The sequence below is a fragment of the Pimephales promelas genome, chromosome 16 (assembly GCF_988280905.1).
Source record: "Pimephales promelas chromosome 16, fPimPro1.hap1.1, whole genome shotgun sequence".
NCBI lineage: Eukaryota > Metazoa > Chordata > Actinopteri > Cypriniformes > Leuciscidae > Pimephales > Pimephales promelas.
In genome coordinates this window covers 32,209,887-32,231,069 of record NC_142784.1, presented here as the reverse complement: position 1 = coordinate 32,231,069, position 21,183 = coordinate 32,209,887, and the positions used below count along the sequence as shown (strand labels likewise).

The following is a 21,183-nucleotide window of genomic DNA, read 5'->3' as shown; positions in this document are numbered from 1 at the left end:
CGGGGTCATAATTTGATAACCTCTCCTCGATTTTTGTACTACCATCTGACAAAGTTTCAGAGCTCCAGCACTTACGGTTTGGGCTGCACGATGCGTTTTAGGGGAGAATAATAATAATAATAATTAAAGCTGCAAGCAGCATTTAGCGGGGTTCAAGCAGCTTAGGCCTTTAAGGCCTTTAAGCACAAAAGCATCAAAAGACATTAAGTTTTAAGTTTCAATAATGGCAATTTACCATAGGGTATACATTGTTTTTAACATTTTTAACAGTTATAGCGCCACCTATAGTCCGATCTCCATGAAACTTTGCATGCTTGTTGAATAAGCTATGACACATGTGCTCATCAATTTTTGTGAAGTTCTGACTTTTCCTTTAGGATTTATAGGCTTTTGGGTGCATTTTGTCATGCCCCCTTTTGTAAATGACCCTGTTATAGCAAAACAAATAACAAAGTTCAACTTTTTTTGATAATTATTGATCTAGAGAGTCCAAAGAATTGTCCTAGACTGGTCTGGTTCCGATCGGGCAAAAAACCAGGGACTAGTTCGCAAAAATAGGTTTTTAACATATTCGTGAATATTTAACGAACAATTTGATTGACAGCAATGGTTCTGGAGGCAAAGTTGTTTGTCATGAGGAGATCTATCAAATGCAATTGCATTTCGTGGGGATGTGAGCAACACCACATGATTACAGAGCCAAAAATCTCGTTAGCGCCAACTAGTGGCCGATTTCTTTCAAAATTCTTACAGACCTCTAGGGCCATGAGTCAAACATGCCCATCGAGTTTCGTTCCGATCAGCCTCCGTTAACCTTGTCTCATAGGTGCTCAAACTTCATTGGCCGATGGCGGCCATGTTTTTCGAGATACTCCAATGTCCTCATACACATACATGGGCCCTTGAACCAAGACACTGCATACCAATTTTCAAGTCAATTGGACGAATGGTCACATGGCTATAGCCCTTTTTATGTTTTTTTCGTGTTATAGCGCCACCTAGTGTTCAATCGTCGCGATTTTTTTACTGTTACCTCAAATTGAACTCCTAAACATGTGTACTGAGTTTGGTGAAGATATCTCATTTACTTCTCGAGTTATAGCCATATTAGTAAAATAGGCTCCTCCCACAACGTTTATTTTGCGCCCCCTAGCGACCCTGAATAAAAATGTCAACATTTTTTTGATAATTATTGATCTTCAGACTCCATAGAACATGTATGCACTTGTTTGGTTCCGATCGGGTAAAAAACCAGGGACTAGTTTGCAAAAGTAGTTTTTCGACAAAATTCAAAATGGCGGACAAATTTGCATACCGGAAATGAAATCGGAGATATACGTTTTTTTCGTCAGGTGAATAGCTTTCCAATGATATAAGACACTTGAGTGTACGACTTACGGTCTAGGAGTTATGAGCAGTTTCGCGCAATTGGTTGTTATAGCGCCACCTATGGGCCAATCGGGCTCATAATTTGATAACCTCTCCTCGATTTTTGTACTACCATCTGACAAAGTTTCAGAGCTCTAGCCCTTACGGTTTGGTCTGCACGATGCGTTTTACGGCAGAATAATAATAATAATAATAATAATAAAAATCAATACAATTACAATAGGGTTTCAGCACTTCGTGCTTGAACCCCTAAAAAGTAGTAGCAGGGACGATTGACTTGGCCCATATTTCAGGATTTAGCTACTATATTTCTGTTAGTAGAACACAAAAGAAACAATATATAAATTTAGCAGGATGCTACATCAATAATATTCTTGTTCTCCAACATATAAAACACAAATCCTGTAGCATTTCACAACAACACTAGTTTAGTTAACTAACTACACATTTACACAGAACAATCCTTTCTAATATGAGTCACTAGATTATAGGGGTGGGGGAAAAAATCGATTCTCGATGCATCGCGATGCGGACGTGGACGATCCTGAATCGATTCACAAATGTCAAAAAATCGATTTCAAAATTTTTTTTTTTGATATGTATTTATAATAACGTAATATTGACGGAACGCGAAAGACGGAAGCGCGGAAGTGCAGTGGCGGGGGACCGTCTGTGGCGTGCACATAACAGAGACCCGATGGAACGCGAGATCCAAACACTTTCCTTGACCTTGTTAGGTTAAAAGCTGACGTGTGGAAATATTTTGGCTTCTGAAGATGAAGGGGGAAAGGAGCTGGACAAGAGCCGCACTAGTTGTACGCTTTGTGGAATAAAACCAACGACGGAAACACGACAAATATGATAAGCCATATGACACCTTTCCAGCCAGAGGAGGAAAAACACTCGGCTGCACCAGTCGTTATATTATTTATTTACTACAAGTATGCTAGTTCAAGCACACATTTATTTTCCTGGTCGTTCTTTGTAATGTTAATAAAATATATTGTGCATTAATTCTTTATGGGTCATCAATTTGTACTTTTAAAGCAAATTATTTATAGTCACACACAAAAGATTCAGATAATCGATTTGTAACATTATAAATGTCTTGTACTTTAACTTTTGTTTTGTTAAAGTTTAAAGTTTTGAAAATAATTTAAAGTTATACAAAAATAAAGTTTTGTTATAATTTATCCTTGATGAATAAAAGTATAGATTTCTTTTTTCTTTTGCCCAAAAAATTTAATAAAAATTCTTACCAACTCCAAACATTTGAACGGTATTGTTTAATGTTACAAAAGCTTTCTATTTCAGATAAATGCTGTTCTTTTGAATTTCTAGGTGATTCTCTGAATCGGGTGCCCTTCAAGTCCCCCAAACTTGCTTCAAATATTTTCAATTGAAGGAAATCACAAAATACATTTTAATGCTGTCAATTAATAGAACCAGATGCATTTGCATTATAATGCAACAAAATTGCTTTTGAAAAAAAAATGTAAAGTTAATAAATGTAAAGATAATGAGTTGCCTAAGTAGTAGATAACAAGCATGTTTGCATGTCCCCACTAACCATCATTATATTTTCAATGAATATCAAACAAATAAAAAGTGCAATTAATACCAAAATGTTGCTGCTGCTAATATAATCATATGTTGATCTAGTGTATTTTCGTTTACTGTTGTGAAATGGAAAATCAATAATCGGTAATCAAGAATCGTTAATAATCGAAAATCGACTGTAATCGAATCGGGACTTCAATAATCGTAATCGAATCGAATCGGGAAATCAGACAGATTAACCACCCCTACTAGATTACTTGAGTGGGAGAAACTCTTCCCACACTGAGTACAGTCGTACGTAGGGTTGCCAACTTTCTGATTATGCCACCACAGAAGAAATGACCCCTGAAATTCATACATTATGCATTATGGAAAGTATGCCTAATCAATGACTGTACCACATAGGCTAGATAAAGGCCATGACATGATCATTTTGCCAACAATGGACCATGGATTTGTTTAGTTTATAATACGTTTTATTTTTAATTTCAACAAATAAAACGTATAACATTCAAAACTCATCGGCTTAGACTTAATTTGTAGAAAAATAAACATAACAGTTTATTGTAGCCTTGTGCGAACTCATTCAATAAAATTCGACTTCTAGAATGTTCTTTCAAGTACAAAAAAAAATTCTTATCATAGCCTACAAATGTCTTCGGAAACTCCTTTTCCTCGATTTACTGAAGCCTATCCACAAGTTTCCGAGAGGCGCTCCTGTAAAAAATAAAGTGGGTGAAACTTCCGGTGACGCCGCGGAAGTAGCATTCCAATGGTATTTTGTGTGTTAGTTAGCGAAGAGGCTAGCTGTTTTTCGGATAATTATTTTACTATTTAAAGACGCAAATCTTTATGAGAGATGTCGTTACGGAGCTCAGGGACAACATGTGCTGTTCGCGGTTGTATGTATAACCGGACTAAACTAATTCAGTGGCTTAAACGTGATTGTTTTGAACATAAGCTGAAAACGAAATCAGAGTGATCCTGCCAACGACTGTAGTTTCCATCACCTCCCAAAAGACGACGAATCTTCCTGTGTACATTTGTTTAAATTCTTAATGTTCTATAAACTCTCTCAGCATGTGTTTGGCTGTCGCTACTGATGTTACAAATAAACTCAGGATCAAAGCCTGTGTTGACAGAAAACCAAATGTGCCAGTTAATGTATTCAAAGTAGCACATTCATTTATAATTTTGAATAAACTCCAAAGCACAATGACTAAGTGTGTATTTTTTATTTTAATTGTTTGTCAGCTCGCACAACTGTCTGTCACCATGCCTTGATGAGTATTGATTATTAATAATGTTATTATAATACACTGCGGAGGGTAAAGGCACTGTTATTTCACCCTTTTGAATTTCGTTGAGGTTGTGTTCCCACATCGTTAGCTAGTTTGGATCGCTATAACTTGAGTGACTGTCAACTGTTGAATGAACTCAAGCATGTCAAATCGCGCTTTGTTTACTTCGAACCGGAAGTCGCGCCCACTTTTGACGCAAGGCCTCATGGGGCGTATGAAACTTGTGGATATGTAAAATGCATTTGTAGCTGCACAGCCGTGTACATATCTATGCTGCATATATCTATGCCGTCTGGCTCGCTCATAGGCTGTGCTGCCAGACTGATCTCATGAAGTAGCGTGTGTATGACACGCCAATTCGTATTTCCATTTTTGGCGTGCTATCAAGACGCATAATCGCCTTTCAGCGTGTTTATGAACGCCGTTGACTTAACGTTATATAAATATATGACTTCCCTCAACCCCGTCCCTAAACCTAACCGTCACTGGGGTTAATAGCATTTATGACTGGAGATTTGACTGCGTGTTCACGCGGAATAACGCGGACGTTAATGGCGTAGACATATACGCATACACGCGGATAGCACAAAATGCGTGGAGATAACACGCCACCTGACTCGAAAGTGGCGTATATGTTTACGCAAAAGTCATGATGTCATGTTGGTGCTGAGGTAACTGCACATCCAACGACGCGGGCGTCTCTGATGTGCGACCAATGAGACAACTCTACGTCATTGCACGTCAGAGCCGGGCAAGGGGGCGCCAAATCCCAGAATTTTCCATTATGGCAGGTTTTCATTCATTCATAGTCTGTCTGACATATATATATATATATATATTAGAAGCTATGTGTTTGTCATGGATTTGCACCGAATTGATTCTCAAAAATACGGAACAAAGTGCGTTCAGTATCAGTTCAATCCGGAACAAGACTTTAATGTGTCAAATACGGAACGGTTGGCAAGCCTAGTCGTACGGCTTCTCTTCAGTGTGAACTCGCTCGTGTAATTTCAGGTTTGCAGACCGAGTGAAACTCTTCTCACACTGAGTACAGGCGTACGGCTTCTCTCCAGTGTGAACTCGCTCGTGTGATTTCAGAGATCCAGAATGACTGAAACTCTTGTCACAGTATGAGCACTTGTAAGGTTTTTCTCCAGTATGAATTCTTTGGTGTTGTTTCAGATTCTCAGATGTAGTAAAGCTCTTCCCACAGTCAAAGCACATATAATCTCTCACTTCATTGTGTGTTTTCTGGTGTAGATTAAGACACTTCCGACGTGAAAAACTCTTTCCACAGAGAGAACACACATAAGGCTTCTCATCTGAATGAACTGTCAGGTGTGATTTTAGATCTGATGATGAAATAAAATATTTACCACACTGATCACATTTAAATGGCTTTTCTCCAGAGTGAATGCGCAGATGAACACTGAGACCTGATGTTTCAGTGAAACTCTTTCCACACTGAGTGCATGGATACGGTTTCTCTCCAGTGTGAATTCTCATGTGTATGTTAAGGTTTCCTTTCTTTGTGAAACCCTTTCCACACTGAGTGCATGTATACGTTTTTTCTCCAGTGTGAATTCTCATGTGTGAGTTAAGGTGTCCTTTATCTGTGAAACTCTTTCCACACTGAGTGCATGGATACGGTTTCTCTCCAGTGTGACTTCTCATGTGTATGTTAAGGTTTCCTTTCTTTGTGAAACCCTTTCCACACTGAGTGCAGGTGTGCGTCTTTTTGGCTTTTGTTCTTTGAATTGTAAAGTTACGATGTTCCTCTTCCACTTCATTCAGTTCTTGTCTTTTCTCTTTCACTCTCACCTGGTCTAAAATACACAGAAATACAGTTAGAATCAGTTCAAGTGAACCCTTATTTAATAGCAGAAAACAACAGATCAGATCTTTCACTTGTTATTCGTTCATTCATTGTTAATATAGTAAAAATATGTTTGACAACTGCTATATACAAGGTTATGATCATTTGGATGTATATCATTTATCATCCATATACTGCTTATTCATTCACATCTACCAGAGCATCAACAATGAAGAATCAAGAATGGACACCAACCTGTTTGTTCCTCAGTATCTTCATGTTTTATTCTGGATGGTTCTGGATCAGTCATGTCTTCAATCTCCTCTTTAATAAACTCCATCTTTACTCTAGTACGGCACACAGATTCACCTGGAGCGTGTTCAGATGCACTTCTAGCCTTGATGATGAGAATTCATATTATGAAAGGGCTGTGATCACTCTGAAACAAGAGAAGAAACATAAATTACTGATTTAAAAAAAAAACAATCATACAAAAATTATAATCTTTCTTCATTATAACTCATTCTGAGATTCCTGTGAAACTGTAACCATGTAAAAAAAATGTCAGCATATTAGAGAAATTAATAGAAATTGATATAAATAACAAGTGATCTTTATGTTCGACTGATGAATAAAATACTCTTATGCTCTAAGTTATTATTGTTAATATGCTCTATAACAATTTCGAAGAAATATTAAACAATAACATAAACATAGTGTATTATTCCAAACGAAAAATAGCATGAAATAACAGGAAACATGTTCGAATTAGGTTTAAATATAATAAATATATGTTATTTTATAATCTACTTAATTAGAACAGCAGAACATAAATTGATTACCAAAGTGATTGAGGTAAATCCGACCTTATTGCAAATAAACTTTGCTCGGAAAAATTACACGATATTCTCGGCACTGTAGTGCAATAAAAATGTAGTCATGGGCTTGTAATAATAATTACTCATTGTTATAATTATACCTAAACATTAAATATTAAACAGACATAAATGAATTTCGCATTTGTTTACAAAAGATCCTCACGCTGTCCACTGCCGTGTTGCCGCCGCAAACGTGTTCAGAACTGTAGTAAACATCTGCCGTACGGCGCATGCGAGTGTCGCATTGAGCAGCAAACACTCAATTCTTCCTTCAGACCAAAATACCCTTTTGTAGTTCAGTCTACAAACAAAGTATTATAGTTTAAATGTAGTAAGACCAAATAACAAACAAAAAATCCACAAGATAAATCTCCAGTGATGTGTTAAACACACACAGTAAGAAAACATTGGACCATGTGGTTAAACTATTTATGGAGATAGTTTCCTCTAAATCAGAAAAATCAAACCATTCTTAATGTATTTATTTTTATTTTTTGGAATTCCGCAGCAAGTAAAGGGACAAAAACAACATTTGACTCTCAGAGAATACATAATGTTTTTTTTTTTTTTTTTTTATAAGAAAAGGGACTAGGCTATACAATTATTAACATATAGGCCTACAAGCATTTAATGCATTTATTTAAAAATGCAGATTGCGAATTACCCCCCACCATAATTGGGGGTGGGCTACTGCTCCTTCATTTCTTCTATGACCAAATTAAAAAATGATCAAAAAAAAATCTTCATAGCCTGTAGTAGACAAAATTATATGGATCAATGTCAAGGTTTTTCGTGGCTCAAAAAGAGGCAGAGTAGGCAAAATCGTAACACTAGGAGTCACTTGAATCTGTTGTTAAAAATAAATAATAATCCACCCGCCAATGTGATAATATCATATATAGAGTAGCCTATGATTACAACAACGAGTAAGTTCTGACACGTGTTGTCTAACTCCAGTTTAGTTTACAATGTCTTTAAATGCCAATCCCAATTCATCTTTTTCATTATCTACATGTAAATTAAATTAATTAAACCTGTCAGTCATATTTAAGTTGTTGCGTTTGTGAACGTCGTAAGACGTCAACATAGTGAATGATGTAGGCCTACAGCTCGTATTCATTTTTTTAACAAATATAACCGCAAATACATATTACATACGTATATCTCAAAAAAGATTTAAATAACAACAACATATAGCCTACTTATAAAAATTAATCAAAAAAAAAAATAGTAGGCCTAAAAGCAAAACTTTTAACAAAAAAATAAATAAATGAAAATTTGAGCCAGATCCTGGCAATATAATTTAAAATAAATTCAAGAGAGTGAGCAATCCTTCGAGTCCCTTTTGTTTTCATTATACAAAAGCATAAATACTATTTAGGCCTATGTGTAAGATGTAACAAACTTTAGAGCTTGGTATTGTTGAAACAGAGAGACAGAAATTCAAGAGAGAGAGAGAAATGCCTTATATAGGCCGCCTAGGTCCCTTTTTGTTTTTATTATACAAAAGTATAAATACGATTTATGGGCACAAACAGCTCGCATTCATACTTTCGGACACAGTGCCATTGTGCGTCACTTTCGGGGGACGTTACGTGATTGTTGCGCGCTGCTGCTTGCGTGCCGTGCGTTGGAGTGTAGTGTTGATATGTAATGCGATTCATAAAGAGTAAAGACCACTGGAGCTGCCAAACCACTGACTTTGTTGTACTGGTGGTGTTGCCGGATGGGGAATCGAATGTGGACTTTTGAGACGGTAAGGAGAGCGTGTTATGTGTCTATTACGTATTTATAACGAGTTTAGGGGTTGCTTCAACTGAGTGGGTATTTGTATGTGTTACATAAGGCTTGTTTGAGATGCGCGAGAGTATGTATGCGCGAGTAGGCGGCTGAGCGGAGGACGGAGTGAAAAAAGCGCAGTCAAGCCGGACATTTCTGAATCTCGCTGTGTTGTGGACTGCAAAGGTTCTTTATCACAGACGAAGTGGATGCAATCGAAATACCACTGTTTTTACTCGAAGATGATTATGATGAGGAGAACCACCGAAGGTGAACAGTTCTCATCACTTAAAATGGCTATTTCAGTAAATGGATATAAATCTCAGAGTGGTAGATGGTGCAACTTGCATCTAATGAAACTATCTTGTGTAAAAAATAAACTGCCCAGACTGCAGATAATTCAGCACCAAATAAAAGAAGGTTTCAAGTAAAATGAAACCAAGTTGCTTTTGACAGAGAGAGAGGTTATAAAAATGAGCTGCTCTCTCCGGAATGTCCCTAAAATTCCTCACTTTGTTGAGAATGTGGTCCATTAGTACAGTCCTTCTGAGTTTCAAAGTCATGAGAAGCAAGCAACACATCCTGTGTAAAGCTTTCTTTTTTCATCATCAAATTTGAAATACATTTTAGCTTGATCAATTCGTTTTTTTAGTTTACGTATAAAGTACTATAGAAAAAGTAATGGTTTTAGGCCGTAGGTAATACACTTCTTAAAATTAAGGAAAAAAAATAATCAGCTGAGATTCGCAACCAATGAGCATTAAGATGTGTCGTCAGTCAAATGTTGTTGTTGTTTTTTAATCAGTTATTTATGTTCTTCTCTTGTTTCAGAGTGATCACAGCCATTTCAAAATATGAATATTCTCATCATCAAGACTAGAAGTGCATCTTAACACGCAGGAGACACTCCAGGTGAATCTGTGTGCCGTACTAGAGTAAAAATGGACTTTATTAAAGAGGAGATTAAAGACATGAGTGATCCAGAACCATCCAGAATAAAACATGAAGATACTGAGGAACAAACAGGTTGGTGTCCATTCTTGATTCTTCATGTTGATGCTTTGGTTGAATTAATAAGCAGTATATGGATGATAAATGATATACATCCAAATGATCATAACCTTGTATATAGCAGTTGTCAAACATATTTTTACTATATTAACAATGAATGAACGAAATATAAGTGAAAGATCTGATCTCTTGTTTTCTGCTATTAAATAAGGGTTCACTTGAACTGATACTAACTGTATTTCTGTGTGTTTTAGACCAGGTGAGAGTGAAAGAGGAAAGACAAGAACTGAATGAAGTGGAGGAGGAACATCGTAACTTTACAATTCAAAGAAGAAAAGTCCAAAAGACGCACACCTGCACTCAGTGTGGAAAGATTTTATCACAGAAAGGTGACCTTAATAGACACATGAGAATTCACACTGGAGAGAAACCGTATACATGCACTCAGTGTGAGAAGAGTTACTCACAGAAAAGACACCTTAACACACACATGAGAATTCACACTGGAGAAAAACCATATACCTGCACCCAGTGTGGAAAGAGTTTCATTGAGAAAGGAGCCCTTAAGAGACACATGAGAATTCACACTGGAGAGAAACCGTATACATGCACTCAGTGTGGAAAGAGTTTTACTCAAGCATCAACTCTCAGTGATCATCTGCGCATTCACTCTGGAGAAAAGCCATTTAACTGTGATCAGTGTGGTAAAAAATTTATTGCATCAAAACATCTAAAAGATCACCTAAAAATTCATTCAGATGAGAAGCCTTATGTGTGTTCTCTCTGTGGAAAGAGTTTTTTACGTCTGTCCAGTTTTACACAGCACCAGAAAACGCACAATGAAGTGAGAGATCATGTGTGTTGTGACTGTGGGAAGAGTTTTACTAGAGCTGAATGTCTTAAACAGCACCAAAGAATTCATACTGGAGAAAAACCTTACAAGTGCTCATACTGTGACAAGAGTTTCACTGTGTCTGGAAACCTGAAATCACACGAGCGAGTTCACACTGGAGAGAAGCCGTACGCCTGTACTCAGTGTGGGAAGAGTTTCAAACAGAAAGAACATCTTAACGCACACATTAAGATTCACACTGGAGAGAAACCGTATCCGTGCACTCAGTGTGGACAACGTTTCACATCTTCATCAGGACTCAAACATCATCTGCACATTCACTCTGAAAAAAACCTATTTAACTGTGATCAGTATGGTTATGTGTGTTCTCTCTGTGGAAAGAGGTTTTCACGTCTGTCCAGTTTTAAACAGCACCTGAAAACACACGAAGTGAGAGATTATTTGTGCTTTGACTGTGGGAAGAGATTTTCCAGAGCTGGGAATCTGAAACGGCATCAACGAACTCATACTGGAGAAAAACCTCACAAGTGCTCATATTGTGACAAGAGTTTCATTCATGCTGTACACCTGAAATCACACGAGCGAGTTCACACTGGAGAGAAGCCCAGTTGTTTGTGTGAAATGCCACAAATTTATTTTTTGGACAACTAATATTATTGAATTTTATTTATTTTTTACTCAAAGAAATACCAAAATTAAAAGAGACTGGAAACAAATGTAGAAAAACAACAAATTTGTTAATATATGAAACAATTCCTTGAATTTGATCAGAGTTTTAGTCTTTTAGTTAAATGCAGACATGTTTTTACATAAACAGATGTGTGTACAATTACATGCATCTATACAATGGCAACAAAGAAAATTTGAAATTTCACTGACAATGTGTGATATTGTGAGTAAAAGGTTTCTACAGATCAAATTATTAAAATAAACAGATTCCGAAAAAGCAAACGTAGAGTGAAATAAACATTAATTCTGTAACGTTAGTTTTGTGGAAGTTGTTTTTAAGTTGTAACTTTCTGATTTGTCATTTAGCTGTCAGTGTAAGGCAGTTCTTTGTCTCTAGTAAAACAATAAAAACGTCCTGTGGCCTGTTGCACAAAGCCGGTTTCAGTTGCTAACAGGTAAAATTTCGAGATTAGTTTGAGCAAAATCTGGCTGAAAGAAAGAAAGTGGATTGGTTTTACCTGTTTTCATCACCATAGTAAACTGCACTATATGGCTAACAAAAATTAAAATAGAAACTCGCCATCAATACGTGTGAACACACTTTTTCAGACCAGTGGCCCATGGACGCAAATGCACTTGCTATTTAAACAATGCGTATTAAATCCATTTTTCTTCAAAGCAGTAATTGTAAATAATATGATTAGAGATCATAATCTAGATCATAACCTGACTAAAACCAAACAGTTACTTTAAATGAGTCAACCCCACAAGATTACTGTTATAAATATGAGCCTCGTCTGAAAAAGGCAAGGTGTTGCTGTAATTAATAGTAATATCTTTAGTATTACTGAGAAGAATATTTTCAAATATAATTCTTTTGAAGTGATGGAGTAACACCATGGCGGAATCGAGCAGTTTGGGCAAAGGTATAATACTTGTAGGCATATGTCTTTTCAGCTTTCTGTTAATTTCACTTAATTTGTATTATTTAGTTTCAGTTTTACTTCGGCTCTGTGCAAAATCTGACTCTGATTATCAAATTTAGATCGGATTTAGATTTCTTATTATAAAATGATCTTAAATGTTGATTGATTAAATTTAGATCTTTATTACTGTGATACGGATCTAATTATTCTGGGTATCTCAGACTTTGTTTTCACAGCATTGACTTTCAACACAGCCGTCTCATATGTTTGGTTTCCGCAGGCCGTCGTAGTTTTATCAAAAATATGGTTAAACGTTCTGCCTCGGGCATTTGTAACACAGACACGCGTTTCCCAGAGAGGTGGGGGGTGTCCGTTTTTTCCCTTCCCAAAACCGAAGTAAAATCCTGACAAGTGTCGTTTTTGGATTAAACTGTGTGGACGTCCTCAGTCAGCTTAACCCCTCAAACATCAACAAGCACATCTTTTTTGCTTCTAACCTTACTGTGAAGTTATACTAGTTAGACCGTTTTATAGTGTTTTAGGTTATGATTTCGGTTCTACCGGTTGTTGACACGCTAGCTGCTAGCACACGCTGCTAATAAATACAACGTTATACTCGTGTAGTCCGTTTGCTTTGTAATAACGATTATAAAAAGTGAATAGAAACTGTGTGCTCCCTGATATTGTTAGTCCCAGCCTCCGTCTCGGTTAGTAGGATATGCGGTGGTTGTTTGACTGTGAAAAACCAGAGTCCAGAAGAAGTTTGAGGGATGTAGCAACAGTAACTAAGGGGGGACGGGGCTTAGCCAAAAGTGAATTAGAAGCCAATTCAGAAATAATACATACATTGCTCTTGATTAATCTCGTCTTACCTAGATTTAACACAAGTTTTATCCATAAATGATAGAGAAGATGGTAAGAAATCACTTTATGCTCTTATTTCATTTTCGAAAACGTTCAAGCATTAAAGTAATAGAGCAAAAATTATACATAAAAAACATAGGAAATAATACCGAAATATATAATCACAGGAAATAACAGAATTGCCTCTACAAAGAAAGTTACAAAAATATATTGACTCTTCCTGGTGCACATTAGTAGCCTGGTTCAACCAGACTCTAGTTCATTTCATTGCAGTACTGAAGTAAAATGAAATTGAGCGGAAGTGCGTAGGAGGGCGCAGCCAGGCTAGCACATTAGCTACATTTCCCAATAGCCCCAGCTCTGATTCTGACTAGCTGTGGCTCATCTAATCAGGCTTCATGGCTGTGCAAAGTCTTCTTTTGCTATTGTGAACTTTACTAAGTGTTTATTCCTGTGACTGCCGTGCCATATCGTTTGTGACCCTGTCTGTATTTGATATCTCCTTGTCTACCATCTGCCTGGATCTCGGACTCTGATTATTATCTGCCTGCCCCGAGCTTCTGCCTGGTATTTATATCACGATCTATCCCTGTCTACACACTGCTGTGTCTGCTGGTTTTGACCCTTGCCTAACGACTCTGCTGAATAAAGAAAGCTATGAAAGGTTCTCTCTGACTCTGATGATTCACAACACATGCAAATTTCACGCAGTGGTCTGTCGATTAATAAACACGTATTACATGCTGTCAAAAGGAATCAGTTTGTCACACAATGATGGCAATCGCTCACTGGCTGATGCTTGTTAACTGTTGTCAGCCCAGCCGCCATAATTTCTTGGACAATTTATCGTCCAGCAAAATTTGTTATCGTGAAGGGCCTAAGACTGAGCCCAAGGTTTTTTTTTCACCATTAGGTCACTCGATGGATGATTTCAGTTTCTTGCCATTGTTGCCTTTGGCTTGCTCAGTTGGGGATATTCAAATTAATTAACTAATCAGTAATTGATCAGCTCTACCAAACGTGGATGAAAGTCATGACACATTCATGCAATAACAAGCCAATACTTTATGTTAGTGCATGGTTAGTTAATAATTAATTATTATTTAAAGTCATGACACAATGATGCACTTACAAATCATAAATTTCATATGTTTATTCATATTACAATTTATGATTTGTCAAAACTACAAATTGTGTAGATCTTTAATTTTTATTTATACAATTAAACATATGGACTTGAGGGCCAAACTTACCTGTAAACTAAGACACATTTAAGGCACACTGTCATGCAAAATAGGGCATAATCTATAAACAAATGCTAATCGAAGTTTATATAGATTTAAACAACTAAAAATACAGTTAATTACTGTACATGACCTCCTTAAACCTTTCAAATGTAACATACATGCAAACATGTCTTTAATTATTAATTCTGTTAACCAAAGCAGTCAATAAGATTAAAATGCCAGAATAACCATAGGAACACAACTAATTTGCATAAGAAATGTCTCAGTTATGGCAACCCTTGTTCCCTGATAGAGCCAGGCCGATATTATCGGCCGATATTAGGCATTTTCTAAAATATCGGTATCGGCAGTTATAATGGCCGATAAATTAATATTTAAAAAATAAAACAAAAACGGACGAATCACGCTTCAACCATGTCATGAGTGTTAGAGTTGTATAGTTTGTCCACCAGAGGGCACTCTACACTGTCCCTGTTGGCAACACTCGTGTATAACGCGCCACACATCCTGCAACCTGCTGATCCAGCCAGAGTCGGGCAGAGAGAACCAGTAATGCATTATCATATTATTTTAGTTAAAACTCATAATTAACTACAAATAACTAATGTTAGGGAAATCTGTTAATATTTTGTTGAGCGTTTCGAAAATAAAATAATAATAATAATAATATCGGCCGATATATCAGAATATCGGATTTTAAAACCAACAAATATTTGTATCGGTCTTCAAAATCCTTTATCAATCGGGCTCTATGGGCTCTATGCACGGCGGTATTTCCGGTGCAGGTCTAAGGATGCTCGATAACCTCCGACGATCGTAGAGTCCAATGCAATACCCAGAATTTATATTAAATTTTATACTCCATGGTTATACTAAAGGAACGTTAGTCACAAAAACAGATAAAACAGACACCCCTCGTTGTGTTTATGCTTCTTTTAAAAATTATATTAAATAAATATAACTATATATAAAATTATGTCTAAACGTACGTACGTTTCGTTTCAAAGACGGGAGGACAGTAAATTTTAAAGACTCATAAATGAAGACTCCCGTTTTCCTCGGTTTTCCTCCGCTTTAATCTCCACAACCGGAAATGGACGAGCATCCTTGCGTCAAATGCGGAATTTATGCGTGTATATAGCCCATTCCCTGAGTAGGGAACGGAGCCCTCTTATCGGAGGAGTTTCCAACGAATTGGGTTGAGTTGAGGAAACAGTAAAAGTTATAAGAAGTGCAGGAGTTGAGGGAGCATTCCTGTGGGCGGACGTTAGTCAAAAAACTGTCCTACTGACGTCATTAAAGTACAGTTTCATTAAAGTCCCCGTGAACCGGAAGTTGCAAACGATTTTTCTCCAGTGCTGTGACGTATTTCCAAGTGAAACGGAATATTGAACAGAGGGCAGGGTTTTACTCTAGCGCTCCTCCTCTCCATCTCTCGCTCATAGCAAACTAACGGTTTGAGGGGAGTGGTTAAGCGTTTCCCCACCCAAACTGTGAAACCTACGTCATCAGAAAAAGAAACCGTTCCAGACCGGAAGTAACTTTTCAGATTTTGATTAAAGATTACTAAGGTAAAACATTTTTTTTAATATATATTCACTTGCACGGATTAATTGTTCACCACAAGACTAGTAATATGCGCTAACAAAGTAAATGTTCAATTTTGATTTCACGGGGACTTTAAGGTTTGATGTAGACTATTTCTGTTAAGTAAAATATCTCGCTTGGCATTGAACTTCGAGCTTTATAATTTTACAGATATTATTTATACTCTAACAACAACATTACACACTAACTAAAGTTTGAAACATGGGATCACGAAGAACGGGACCTTTAAAGGAGGTGTACGCCAGATTGTGGCCAAAACTGGTACTGCAATAACTTTCAAATTAGGGTCTATCCCCGACTTCTCCCCTGACTCGAGGTTGCCAGATATGCTGCAGTGTCCAGCATGATTGTAAGCTGCTACAAGAAATTTCCAATTGCAAGTGACGAGTCGTAGACAGTGAGGTTTTTTTTCAGTTAATTATTTATTTCAGACTTTGTAACAAAGTATTTCAGATTCACATCGAGTTTTTCGCGGTTTCACAACGTTAGAATTTTTTTCCGATTCTGACACGTTTGTCTCTGCAGCTGTGGTAACTAGCGAAGAGCTGGCAACCCGAATGCCGCAACACTACTGAGTCTGTGATTGGTAGATCGGTGGAGGGTGACGCTTTAGAACAAAACACAACTTGACAATATCAACATCAGTCAAGAGCTGCGACTTCACTATTTAAATGACAATATCCAGGCCGGACTACTTGTGATGTAAGTATTTGAAATGAACATGATTTCTTAATGTCCAGTGACATATCAGGGAAAATTTATGATTAATTGAAATGAATTTCTTGCATACTTCTCTGCATAAAGAGAAGGCTTCTCATCTGAATGAACTTTCAGGTGATCTTTTAGATTTGATGATGAAAGAAAATCTTTACCACACTGATCACAGTTAAACGGCTTTTCTCCAGAGTAACGGAGCAGATGATGCCTGAGAGTTGATGGACGAGTAAAGCTCTTTCCACAGTGAGTGCATGGATACGGTTTCACTCCAGTGTGAACGATCATGTGTGTCTTAAGTGTTCTTTTCATTGCGAAACTCTTTCCACACTGAGTGCATGTATACGGTTTCTCTCCAGTGTGAATTATCATGTGTGTGGTAAGGTTTCTTTTATCTACGAAACTCTTCCCACACTGAGTACAGTCGTACGGCTTCTCTCCAGTATGAACTCGCTCGTGTGATTTCAGGTATCCAGACCGAGTGAAACTCTTGTCGCAAGATGAGCACTTGTAAGGTCTTTCTCCAGTATGAATTCTTTCATGCTGTTTCAAAGAGGCAGATGTAGTAAAGCTCTTCCCACAGTCACAACACACATGATTTCTCACTTCATTGTGTGTTTTCTGGTGCTTTTTAAAACCGTTCAGTCTTGAAAAACTCTTTCCGCAGAGAGAACACACATAAGGCTTCTCATCTGAATGAACTTGTAGGTGATCTTTTAGATGTGATGCTGAATTAAAATATTTACCACACTGATCACAGTGAAATGGCCTTTCTCCAGAGTGAATGCGCAGATGATAACTGAGAGTTGATGAACGAGAATATCTCTTTCCACACTGAGTGCATGTATACGGTTTCACTCCAGTGTGAATTCTCATGTGTATGTTAAGGTTTCCTTTCTTTGTGAAACTCTTCCCACACTGAGTGCAGGTGTGCATCTTTTGGGCTTGAATTGTAAAGTTACGATGTTCCTCTTTCACTTCATTCAGTTCTTGCCTTTGCTCTTTCACTCTCACCTGGTCTAAAACACACAGAAATACAGTTAGAATCAGTTCAAGTGAATCAATATTTAATAGCAGGAAACAACACAGATCGGATCTTGCATGGCGTTGATGGTTTGCCACACCATTCTGTGTCGTGTTGCATCAACAATGAAGAATCAAGAATGGACACCAACCTATTTGTTCCTCAGTATCTTCATGTTTTATTCTGGATGGTTCTGGATCAGTCGTGTCTTCAATCTCCTCTTTAATAAACTCCATCTTTAACAGTCACACAGATTTCAGCTGCTACTCCTGGAGTTTGTCCTTCTCTTGTAGGATGATGGGAATATTCCCAGTGTTTATTGGTGAATTGTTGTGGGAGGGGCTTCACTGCAGGTGTGAACTGTGATCACGGTGTTTTTATCCAATCTGCATTTAAACAGTACAGGGCCATCATCAGGGATGTGATTGTGCGAGTGAATAAAGCAGGAGAGAGAGAGGGGTCGCTCACACACTCTTTCTCTTCGGAGCCAGGCTAAAGTATAAACAAGGCTTCACCGTCTCCTAAGTCTTCCTCTCTCTCCCCGGCACATATTAATTAAAATATATCGACACTGTGGTAAAAATAAACGAAAAAACCTATTCAGTGATTAAATGTTTTCTGTTGGCAAATCTTGTGGGATGTCCTAGCTGCCGGAATAATCACACTACGCAAACACGTCCGATAATGACACGTCCAAATGGCGAAATAATGACTCCTTTGAACCGATTCATTTTAATGAATGGTTAAAAAACTGATATTTCTAGTCCTTCAGTTACTGAATAAATTGAATAAAACAATAGGCAGCATAAACTTTTTTTAAAAAATAAGTATATTATTTTTGTATATATTTTATTAAATATACTATTAATACATTTCATTTGTACAAAACTATTTTCATAAGCACCACCACAAAAATATTATTTTAATGTGTGTAAATTGTGTGAAATGTGTGTAAATAAACGTAAAAATGGAAAATAATACACATAGGATGTATTATTTTCATATACATAATGTCAAAAAATGTAAATAAAGCCTATATATGAAAATTAATGTATTATTTTGGCTGGTAGTCCCTGTGGCAGGTGAGCCAAAAAGTTAATTTCGGACCCTGGACTGATTAGACCACCAAAACTCTATTCTCCATGAAAGCATATGAGGAGTTAAAGAGTAAAGAGATGTTTATAGTTAATGGGTTATGGGAACAATGCTGCTGATTAAAGTTATAGAGTGTAATTGAGAAAATAATAATAATACTAGTTGTGTTTAAACTATTCTGTATGAGGAAATTTATTTCTTAAAAGGGGAGATGTGATGTATGGGAATTGTATTATTATTCCTTACCTGAGGATGGCGCTAGCAGTCTAAAGATGTGTTGGGTTGTTTCCTATAAAAAACAAGAATAAAAGATCTGTAAAAAAGTCGCATGAACCATGAACCAGTGTCTCCGTGATTTATTCAAACTTGCATCCACTAAACTTCACACAATTCATCTAAAACACAGGTCACAGATATGGCTAATAACATACATTACATCAAGTTTAATGAAAGCTAAACACATTTAAGCGACATTTCCACAGACTCAATCCACCAAAACGATGTGGAGATTTTTTTTACGCACGTTAATAAAAAATACATCAAACAGTTGGCAGAAAAAATGCATAGCCTACATTTCGGTTTTATGTCACTTCCAAAATATAAACTTAAAACTTAATTTAATTGTAACGAGGCTTTTTAGCAAAGTAAGGATTAATCATTTGCAGCTTTAATCTTGGATCGTACAATCAGGGTCGATCACCAGCAAACACAACAGTAGAGACAAAGAAAAAAAGTAAGCAAACTTACATGAATCAGTCCACTATAGAAAACAGTCCACGAGTAATCCACGGGAAGATAAAAACACAGGAACGCTACTATTCTTCTTCTTCTATAGTTCAATGGCGGTTGGCAAACTAACTTTCGGTGCATTACCGCCACCAACTGGACTGGAGTGTAAAGCACTAATACGCAAATACAAAATTAACAACTTAAATAAACAAAAGTATGAAAATAATCACAATAATTCCAATTACTTTAAATTCCCTAGACTATTCATATTGCTTTATAAAAGCACTATATTTCATCTTGTTCTTCATCTACTTTATCTACTTTCAAAAATGCTTTCCCCTATTATGATTCAAGTTCCTTACTTCATTCACGCTTTCTCAATATATCGAATGACACCCCTACCAATACCTCTTTATTAAATCCACTCTAGTATGATGATAAAACTCATTTAAATTCCAATGTTTAGTTTAGTCTAACCATTTTTTTCATCAGTTTACATAAATGAGAAGTTAATTGGCCTATAATTAACTGGATTGGATTTGGCCTTTCCAGGTTTGCCTACTGGTTTTATTATTCCATGCTTCCATGAAGAAGGAAGCTTTCCTGCATTCCATATTGCTGAAAAGATTTAAAATAATTTTCAAGATATATATATATATATATATATATATATTAGGGCTGTGCAAAAGTTAATTGCGATTAATCGCATCCAAAATAAAAGTCTGTTTTACATAATATATTTGACTTGAGTGTGCTGTATATAATTATTTTGTATATATAAATACCTATGCATGCATGTATATAATTAAGAATTATTTGCGCTTAAATTCTGTATATATATATAAATACATAATCTATATTATATAAATATAAATATTTTATATAGGAATAACACATTTTCTTAAATATATACATGTATGTGTGTGTATTTATATATACAAAATAATTATATACAGCACACACAAATATACTATGTAAACACAGCCTTTTATTTTGGATGCGATTAATCGCAATTAACTTTTGCACAGCCCTAATATATATATATATATATATTAAAATCTGCATCTAAAGGGTCTCCAGTAGGATTTCATTTTTCGTCTTCACATCTGGATGCATATCTTATTCTGGGGCCATATTCACAAAGAATTTTAAGGCTAAAAGAGGCGGACAGAGTACACAGCTTTATTACTTGAGTAAAAGTACAGATACCCTTTGCTAAATTTTACTCAGGTACAACTAAAAGTACTACAGTCAGATGTCTGCTTAAGTAAAATACTGAAGTACTTGAGTATCAAGAGTACATTTTCTAAATATTGCATTACTAGTGCTTACATTTATGGACACAAACGTCCTACATGGAGTTATGAAAAATGTTAATGTTAATACCTTGGAGAATGTAAAAGGAATTGAAAGTAAAATCAAGTCATTTTCATCTTTTTACCATGTTTCTTTATTTAACATTTAAGAAAATTCAGAAAATTGAAATAGTCTGGCGAGGTGGTAGCCTGGCTGCGCCCTCCTACGCACTTCCGCTCAATTTCATTTTCCTTCAGTACTACGTCTGGGACTGCTGTATATCCTCAGCAGAGCCATGTATCCTTAGGTATCCAGACATCAATTTTTTGTAGGACCAATCAGCGAATAAAGGGAGTGGCTGCGAACGATGATGATGTAGCGCGTCAGTTTGAGTTCAGTAATGGCAGCAGAGAAAGACGTGAGA

The 21,183-nt window shown here is 36.5% G+C and overlaps 3 protein-coding genes across 6 annotated transcripts in view; 1 reads left to right on the top strand and 2 right to left on the bottom strand.

Annotated features, from left to right (window-relative positions):
* LOC120470735 (uncharacterized) overlaps positions 1–21,183 on the bottom strand; it is a 60,871-nt gene that overhangs the window by 34,777 nt on the left and 4,911 nt on the right. The window contains exons 1-2 of one of the 2 annotated variants that reach the window (XM_089120692.1): positions 19,482–19,572; positions 18,981–19,023 (exon numbers count right to left, since the gene is read on the bottom strand). The gene's annotated coding sequence lies outside the window, so the exon portion shown is untranslated. Of the gene's footprint in view, positions 1–18,980; positions 19,024–19,481; positions 19,573–21,183 lie in introns of those variants that run through there. The other variant, XM_089120694.1, reaches the window with a different exon arrangement.
* LOC148973410 (uncharacterized) lies at positions 3,203–19,524 on the bottom strand. Its single transcript, XM_089120809.1, has 6 exons — positions 19,482–19,524; positions 18,981–19,023; positions 17,791–18,025; positions 16,652–17,634; positions 6,322–6,478; positions 3,203–6,076 (listed from the first exon to the last, which is right to left on the bottom strand). The coding sequence occupies exons 3-6, from the start codon at positions 17,873–17,875 to the stop codon at positions 5,217–5,219; spliced, it is 2,085 nt and encodes a 694-aa protein (XP_088976935.1). The 5' UTR covers positions 17,876–18,025; positions 18,981–19,023; positions 19,482–19,524; the 3' UTR covers positions 3,203–5,216.
* Positions 8,365–11,683, top strand: LOC120470712 (uncharacterized). Of its 3 annotated transcripts, none has more exons than XM_089120699.1 (4): positions 8,365–8,700; positions 8,791–8,993; positions 9,555–9,749; positions 9,989–11,683. In XM_089120699.1, exons 3-4 carry the CDS (start codon positions 9,665–9,667, stop codon positions 11,236–11,238), a joined length of 1,335 nt encoding a protein of 444 aa, XP_088976825.1. In that variant the 5' UTR covers positions 8,365–8,700; positions 8,791–8,993; positions 9,555–9,664; the 3' UTR covers positions 11,239–11,683. The 3 variants fall into 3 exon arrangements, with proteins under 3 accessions (XP_088976825.1, XP_088976826.1, XP_039516264.2); XM_039660330.2 differs by having other exon boundaries at positions 8,368–8,700; positions 9,555–9,635; XM_089120700.1 differs by lacking the exon at positions 8,791–8,993.